The 8,781-nt window shown below is 40.8% G+C and overlaps 1 protein-coding gene across 3 annotated transcripts; it reads right to left on the bottom strand.

Annotated features, from left to right (window-relative positions):
* Positions 1-46: 46 nt before the first annotated feature.
* On the bottom strand, positions 47-7,925 carry LOC146550220 (5-aminolevulinate synthase, erythroid-specific, mitochondrial-like). 3 transcript variants are annotated; one of them, XM_085258469.1, is made up of 11 exons: positions 7,738-7,925; positions 7,493-7,657; positions 5,357-5,711; positions 5,127-5,219; positions 4,766-4,988; positions 3,871-4,055; positions 3,584-3,763; positions 2,562-2,726; positions 1,388-1,656; positions 740-902; positions 47-469 (listed from the first exon to the last, which is right to left on the bottom strand). In XM_085258469.1, exons 3-11 carry the CDS (start codon positions 5,688-5,690, stop codon positions 306-308), a joined length of 1,776 nt encoding a protein of 591 aa, XP_085114595.1. In that variant the 5' UTR covers positions 5,691-5,711; positions 7,493-7,657; positions 7,738-7,925; the 3' UTR covers positions 47-305. The 3 variants fall into 3 exon arrangements, with proteins under 3 accessions (XP_085114595.1, XP_085114594.1, XP_085114593.1); XM_085258468.1 differs by having other exon boundaries at positions 7,493-7,925; XM_085258467.1 differs by lacking the exons at positions 7,493-7,657; positions 7,738-7,925 and adding an exon at positions 6,698-6,841.
* Positions 7,926-8,781: the final 856 nt, after the last annotated feature.

The raw sequence follows: 8,781 nt of genomic DNA, 5'->3' as shown, positions 1-8,781 counted from the left end.
CTGTCACACCTAGATAAGTGATATAAGAAAGTGCCAAGTGTGCAGGTTTTATGCTTTTCAAATGAAGACAAATCTTTAATCATATCCATGGTGGCAAACACAATTTAGCACTCAGAAGTACATGTGATTATAAATACTGAAATTTAGTTCACACTGCTGCCATTGGAGAATAATTAAACATAATGTCAAAACACAAGTAGTTTTCACTGTGCCTCTACTACGACTTTTTGCATTGTATGATGTATATAGCATTAGATTTATGCATATACTGCTCATGTAGCTGAGATGAAACATTCACTGTGGTATTATGCATACACAGTAATGTATTGTGGTTCCATATTGCCAAAGTAGGACTTCTCCCACTCACTCATGAGGTCAAAGTGCAGTGGGCGGTCACAGAAGGTGCAGGAAGCGGTCGCCGGGCCATTGAGCAGAAGACCTGCTTCCTGCCAAACATCCACCAGTTTCCCTGTGAATGATAAAAGTGTTTGTAAGAATAAACAGTTAAATGTTGATATTTATTTTCTTTTAAAATGTTTAAAAGTTCTGGTCTGATTATTCTAGCACGTGCCATTTTTTAAGCTCCCCATAGAGCACGGTCATTTAGGGGAGCAGGTCAATGTCAAGAGAGCCACAATGTCTTGTGGGAAAACATTTGCACTGACCATTATCCCCATATTTTGCCAGATATTTAGCAGAACACCTCTGACCTAATTACAGCAAGTGGCCTCACACTCACCCACAAAGTACTCCATCATTTTGGGGTTGTGATGAGGAGATGGAGCCAGTCTCAGCAGCTCCTCACCACGAGGCACTGTGGGGTAGTTGATGGCCTGTACGTAGATGTTGTGCCTCTCCAGAAGGATGTCACACACCTTGGTGTTCAGCTCAGCGTTGCCCACCTGGAAAATAAATCATAAAAGATGGCACGTGTCATTTAGGAGAAACTTTTATTCTGCACAGTTAGGTAGTGCATACATGGATGAATCGTTTTACTCAGCCTGTAGAGTCTAGATTAGATCTCTGGAATAATTATGGGCTGCTTAATTGGTTAGTTCTACTCAAAATTTCAATCTGTTAAAAATAATAAAAAATTCTAAACTAATTAAATAAACTGGTATGCAGTTGTTCAAGCCTATTATACAATTTTAAGACTCAGTTTACTTAATTGTTTACTTATTTGTGCAATTTAATCACGATTAAAGACTATAACTAAGTCTGTGTTACCCTCCCGACTTCATCTGACCTACGTTGTACTTTCTAGGTTTATAAAATGAATAAGTATTATAATATATATAATAAGGAAAATCAGGTTTAACTAACAAGTGATACTGAAATAGCGGTGGCTGTAATCCAGTGTCCATTTAGCTGTGCTAAATCTTTTTACCCGAATGGGGATGATGTGGCTGGGGCAGTTGACCACCGGTAGGCCTTTATCCATGAGCAGCTGCCTCATGTGTTTGACATTCCTCTGGTGGGCTCTGCGGAGTGCCTGCCCCTCTTCACTCTTCAAGACCCGCACAGACTCCAGCGCTCCGGCCAGGACCATCGGGGGAAGGGCCGTTGTGAAGATAAAGCCGGCTGCGTAGGAGCGCACTGTGTCCACCAGGGCAGCGCTGCTGGCGATGTAGCCTCCCACACAGCCAAAGGCTTTACCTGAAATAGTAACAAATGACAGATTCTATGTAAAGTGGTGGGGAGAGCATTTATTAAGTGTAAATAAAAATGACATACTTTTTTTTTTCTTACATTGCCATTTTGTATAACTTTATTATTTCTACATTAATACATTTCACAGGTGTAAATTTTTTTTAAGTTATTTACATTTTTATTGTAAAAATATGATTATTGTGACATAAATATATAAACATTGAAAAAAGCAGAATGCATAAAAAATTTACACAAAATGTATTAAGTCTGAATCAAATGAATTTTAATATTTCTAACACACCAGCTAAAACACTCCCAAGTCAATTTGTATCAGTTTCTTAGTTAAGTTTCATCATTATTTTTTTCATTTACTGTCATGTGAACTGTTGTAACCAGACTTTGAAAAAGTCTGATGTTGTAATCCAGGATTAATTCACAAGGATTTCTACCAAAAGCCTTGCATCAAGTTTGACACCACGCAGTCTGCCTGTGGACAGTTTTATCAGAACAGCCAGAGAGGGAGTAGAACTGACGCTCAGCTGATAAAACCTCTGCTTCCTGTGATGAGAGCTCACTTCTCTCCTGACCTTATTGAACCAACAGGGGCGCAGTATCATGCCTGTTAAAAGTTATTGCTCCTTTGTTGGCAATGCGACAGTGACAGTTACTGCAGCAGAGGCTGTAAATGGGAGTTGGGCCAGTAGCAGAGCCTGTGAGAGTTTGAAGCTGTTTACCTTGTCCCGCTTAATAATAATAATGGATTGCATTTATATAGTGCTTTTCGGGACCCCTCAAAGCACTTTACAATACCACTATTCATTCACTCTCACATTCATACACTGGTGAATGAAAGCTACAGTTGTAGCCACAGCTGGACAAAACTGCTGGTGTGAGAGAAGTGGATAACTCACCTAAGGTTCCAGAAACAATGTCAATCTTGTGCATAATGTTGTCTCTCTCGCCCACTCCAGCTCCGTGGGCTCCGTACAGGCCCACGGCATGAACCTCATCAACAAATGTCAGCGCTCCGTAACGATGGGCTACATCGCACAGCTCTTCCAGAGGACATATGGCACCTGAAAAATTAGAACGGTGTTTAGGTGAACAACAGGGTATAAGAGTAGCAAGTATTTAAGATCTAAAACAGGTGACATACTGAAGGAAAAAGCACAACTTTTCCAATAGCTGATCCTTGATCTGGTGTTTTCATGATGGAGGTGGAGAACATGTCAGCCCAAATGATGCTAAATTTGATTGAAAACTGGTGAATCTCAAGGCCATGGTTTATGACTTACCAGTATGTAATCTTCAGAGTCATAAAACCATTCAGTGACTAGTGCACTGTAGACGGGGGAGTTTTCATTGATAAAGAGGTCACTCCCTTTTGGAGAAAAATGTTTAAGCAAAGACTAATTAATCACTCACAGCAACTTTACGAAAAAGAGACACCGGATCCCTCAACTGTAGAGGGTCAAAGGATGGGTGTTTTTCCTTTAATTTGTCAACCACCGCATCCAAAATGTGTGATTAAGAAGTATGTGGTGAGTTATTCTCACAGATTTTGGAAACAAATATTTAAATCATAAAAGAACACATAAAAGAATTTAAAAAACATGATTAATATCAGTTTTTGCTTTTAAAAGTATGATCAGCTCGTGCTTTATGGAGCTGTCACTGGTGTAATATGCTGAAAAAACTGAGCTGAGAACAATACAATACTCTTTATCAAATATCATTTTAAACTTATACTGGTGATAATTGTTGAACTTTTTAAAGGAGGTGCATCCAACATCTGCTTAGAAGGGAACTCCTTCAAGGTATTATAATTCCAGCTGATGACCCCCTGAAGCAGCTTGAGAGAAAGAGATAATGGAAAAATAAGAGTCTTGTTTCCAAAAGTGCTTTTTCAAACGTTTGACTTCGTGGTTCTCACCGTCCATTGAGTGCACAGTCTCAAACGCCACTATTTTTGGTGTTGTAGGGTCTGAGCGTTGGAGCAGTTCCTCCAGGTGTCGACTGTCATTGTGGCGGAAGATGAAACGCTTGGCTCCGCTGTTCCTGATGCCCTGAATCATGGATGCGTGGTTCCCAGCATCGGAGTAGATCTCGCACCCTGTACAAAACAGTGAATAGATCATTAAACAAATAAAAAACAACTGCTAACTGCTAAATAACTAATAAATAGTTAACATTGATTTTAATGTTGAGGTAATTATTTACCTGGCAGCATCTTAGCCAGAGTGAAGAGGGTGGAGTCATTTGCCACAAAGCAGGAGGAGAAGACCAACGCTGCATCTTTCTGGTGTAGCTCGGCAAGCTCCTTCTCCAGAGACACATGGAAGTTGCTGGTGCCTGAAATGTTCCTCGTCCCACCAGCTCCTGCACCATGCTTGTCCAGAGCATCTCTGTGGACATCCACAACAAAAAGGTACAACATCAAGCCCAGATACAAAACAATGAAACCAGCTCCCTGTTTCGACTTGCGAGACAGACACACTCTCTGTTTTTAAGAGTAGGGTTGAAATGTTCCTTTTTGATAAAGTTTATAGTCCGGGGTGGATCACACTCTCTGTGTGTTTACACACCACTTTGCATTCAGTCTTTAGTTATTATTAATCTCTGTCTCTCTTCTACAGCCGGTCTTCTGCCCCTCACCATTTACCAGTCATTGCAAATGGAAATCTCGGAGTCTGATTCTGCTGGCAGTTTCTTCCTGTTAAAATGGAGTTTTTCTTTCCCACTGTTGCCAAATGCTTGCTCAAAGGGAGCCTTCTGATTGTTGGGGTTTTCTCTCTATAACCATACCTTAAAATAGATAAATAAAACTGCATTAAACTGAAGTGAATCGCATATCTTCTACACTGTGCCCAGTATGCTTATGTTTTTCCGTCAAATTCTCGAGTCCTTTGAGTTTATTTGGTTTCACTTCTTGCAAGAATGATGCAATTTAAACATAAGATTACCCAAGCCAGTCTACAGCTTTGTATCGCCATAAGGATAATTAATTACTCAAATCCAAACAGTATCTGCAAATATGTGGTCCAAAACCAAGTAGTGCATAGATTAAAATTTTGAGCCGCTGAAAAGTAATATGATATTTGCTGGGTCCTGTTACCTGATGGCGCTGAAGACCCGTGGGTGCCGACTCATTCCTAGATAGTCATTGCTGCACCAGACGGACACCTGGGAGCCTTCCCGCCCAGAAATGGAGTAATCCTCAGCAAACGGGAAGACCTCAGCACTCCTGTTCACTGTCTTGAAGACTCTGTATGTGTGGTCCTTCTTTTTCACAGCAATCTTCTCCATGAAGAACTGATCATAGTCATAGCTGGGGCCAGCTGTGGAAAGAATAGTTTTGACTGGGCTTCAGTTACTCTACAGCATCCAATAGACAGCTTTTTATTGCTGAATATTTACCACAGAATATTACAATGAAATGCCTGGAGGGGTAAAGCCCTTTTATTTGTATAACATACCCATGTTGTCTTTGAGGAGGTGGGTAACACTGTTGGGTTGAGCTGAAGTTGGGCACGCAGAATCCTTTACACCTTTCAGAGAAGCCATCAAACCTGTCAGAGAGGAGTGTGATTGTGTCAAATTTATAAATATTTTGTCCCCTATTTTTGTAATTCGTCAGATTTTCTTCTATTAAAGCTCAAATTCTGCTACTCTGATGACAGCATCGCTGCAGGTACTTAATTCCTACCACTTTCTTGAACATCCTCCTGTACTTCAGGGCTGGCTCGGACCATTCCAATCTGGGAGCTGACAAAAGGGCATCCCTTTGATACGGACACAGCCACCTGAGTAGCAGTTTGAGCAAAGAGCCTCCTTTGTTCAGCTGTGGGAAGCTGTTGATCCTGGGGTTTGGGGGCCGAGACGTTCAGCTTGGCTTCCAGAGAGCCCGGGCCGCTCACGGTGATCTGACGAGCGATGAGGGGGCAGTGATTCGCAAGAGACAGCAAGGCGGCTCCGGTTCTCCTTAAAGCCGGCTTTGGAGCCAACTTGAGGAAGGGGCAGTGATGGAGGAAGGCAGCCATGATACTGAAGCTGTTCTTACTCTGGGTTAAGACAGAAGATGGGACAGAAGATTTTGCCTTACGTGGGTGAAGATTATAAATTACATAGCATAGAGTCTCTGTGATACAACCCAGATTTATTTATTTAATTACTTTAGGTAAAAATAGCCTGTTTTAGTCAAATACACTATATGGTAATTCCCTAACTCCCTTCACAAATGATCTAAAGCTCATGCCTTAGCTTAACATGCAAAAATGCAAAAAATGCAAAAATGCAAAATGATGTTAACTGGTAATGGCAACTTGACTGGTAATGGCTCAGCTTAGAAAGCAGTAGGTGCCTCCTCCTGGGTGCGGCATGGAGCAGCCGCTTATCTTAACTCTGCAGGCACGTAAGAGCTACTTACTTGCATCATCAGCTGAGTCTGATTACCATGGAAGCTTTCAAATAATCCGATAAAACAGACGTTTCTTTTTGGTTAATGGCCATTATTTCCTGAGTCCGAAAAGTTTTTCAGACTCAGGAAAAATACTCACTAAAGCACACTCTACCACACAAATGTACTGATGTATATTGTAATTTGCTGGTGAGCACCTGTATGTGTAGTTTAGTTGGCTACCGGAACAGGTTCTATGATTTCCCACATTATTTTTGTAGTCAGCAGAAATAGTGTGGGAAGCAGTTGTTGTGAAGTCTGGGTTTTCTCTTGAAGTCTGATGTTATCTTTAACTGCTACTTCCATTTAAACCACAAAAGTAGGTCAAATTATTTTTTCACCTTATGATTGTTTGGTTAATTACTTTAAATACATTTAAATACTGACGCACAAAGCAACAAGAAGAAGAAGGCAGCTAACCAACAAAAAATGAATACATCCTCATTTATTAATTAATGATGGAGTATCCACACCAGATGTTTTTATCTCAGTTAAGAATATTTAAATCAAGCATATACAATTACAACAAAAATAAAATAAAAACAATGACTATAATTGATCAGAGCAGGGTTAATAATGAAGAAAACTCACCTGTTGACCTGCACTGAGGACGAACTTCCAAACAGCAAATAGGCAGAGGGTCAGTAAGTGTCAACAAGTTACTGGTCAGATGTTGAGGCGCATTATGCAATCAGCTCAGTTCCCACCCATCAGAGGTGTCTGCGGATCTCAGCTTTGGGGGGGCCACAAAAGGGTGTTGTTTGTGTTTGTGGGAGGTGCAAAGACACTGATAGGGTTCCTATCGGCACACGCTGTGTTGTGGCACGCGCTGCCACTTAAAATAATGGTGAGAACAAGTTTGTGGTAACAATCTCAATATCTTCATGTTCCACAGCTTGTGAATATGAGATCTATTACACCACAACAAAGAGTGCACGAAGATGCCGCAGATGATGAGCCTAAATTATCAGATGACATGATGTCATGTTCAAGTCACACTGCAATTTTCTACCAATATAGAAAGCAATGCCATCTCCTATAATAAACCACACTATCAGGTTCTTTTGGCTCTTTACAATACCACTATTCATTCACTCTCACACACTGGTGAATGAAAGCTACAGTTGTAGCCACAGCTGCCCTGGGGCAGACTGACAGAGGCAAGGCTGCCATATCGCACCATCAGCCCCTCTGGCCATCACCAGTAGGCAGTAGGTGAAGTGTCTTGCCCAAGGACACAATGACCGAGACTGTCTGAGCTGGGGCTCGAACCGGCAACCTCCCGATTACAAGACGAACACCCAACTCTTGAGCCACGATCGCCCCTGAGCTTATCCTCAAGATGAAAGGACAAAACTGCTGGTGTGAGAGAAGTGGATAACTCACCTAAGGTTCCAGAAACAATGTCAATCTTGTGCATAATGTTGTCTCTCTCGCCCACTCCAGCTCCGTGGGCTCCGTACAGGCCCACGGCATGAACCTCATCAACAAATGTCAGCGCTCCGTAACGATGGGCTACATCGCACAGCTCTTCCAGAGGACATATGGCACCTGAAAAATTAGAACGGTGTTTAGGTGAACAACAGGGTATAAGAGTAGCAAGTATTTAAGATCTAAAACAGGTGACATACTGAAGGAAAAAGCACAACTTTTCCAATAGCTGATCCTTGATCTGGTGTTTTCATGATGGAGGTGGAGAACATGTCAGCCCAAATGATGCTAAATTTGATTGAAAACTGGTGAATCTCAAGGCCATGGTTTATGACTTACCAGTATGTAATCTTCAGAGTCATAAAACCATTCAGTGACTAGTGCACTGTAGATGGGGGAGTTTTCATTGATAAAGAGGTCACTCCCTTTTGGAGAAAAATGTTTAAGCAAAGACTAATTAATCACTCACAGCAACTTTACGAAAAAGAGACACCGGATCCCTCAACTGTAGAGGGTCAAAGGATGGGTGTTTTTCCTTTAATTTGTCAACCACCGCCATCTCCTATAATAAACCACACTATCAGGTTCTTTTGGCTCTTTGTGTTTTACTTTAACAGAGAAATGAGGACATTGTATGATTAACGTTTCTTTATGAATGTTCATAACACATACAGTTTTATAGGTTTTTTAAAAAAAAAAACATAGCAAAAGCTGTCTCTGTGATACTGTAATGTACTCACACAGAAACAGTTTATACAGTAGAGCACAGTACAGAACAGATGAAGGTTAGAGAAAATAAATGTTCACAAATTATTTGCTCTACTTGCAAATGTATTGCATTTTCCTTTAAATACTTGTATTTTGGGGTGTTTATACTCTGGGCGCTAGTGTTATTATCTCCATTGTGACTATAAAGAGACTTTACAGAACACAAATAAAAACAATGGTTTGGCTATAGGAAAGGTTTTGGTGTATTTAAGGCTTTGGAAATATTATAATTTTGGCTGATTGCATTAAAAGTGTGTTAAGGGCTACCTAGAGCATAAACAGCACAAATAATTGTGGCATTTCTTACTTTACAACGGCACTGCACTGCCACTTAAAAGGTTTATTTAAAAACATAATTGGAGCATTCAATTCATACTGATTATAGTCGTAAACTGTTGAATGAGATGACCCAAATGGAGACTCTGTAGACAGACTGTAAACACAGACGGTAATAAACCTGAAATGGGGACAAAGTG

This window comes from Mchenga conophoros, linkage group LG20 (assembly GCF_057382185.1).
Source record: "Mchenga conophoros isolate Kocher_MC1m ecotype Shallow Benthic linkage group LG20, M_conophoros_male_GT1.1, whole genome shotgun sequence".
NCBI lineage: Eukaryota > Metazoa > Chordata > Actinopteri > Cichliformes > Cichlidae > Mchenga > Mchenga conophoros.
Note: the sequence above shows the minus strand (reverse complement) of the source record. Positions and strands in the feature narration are given on the sequence as shown.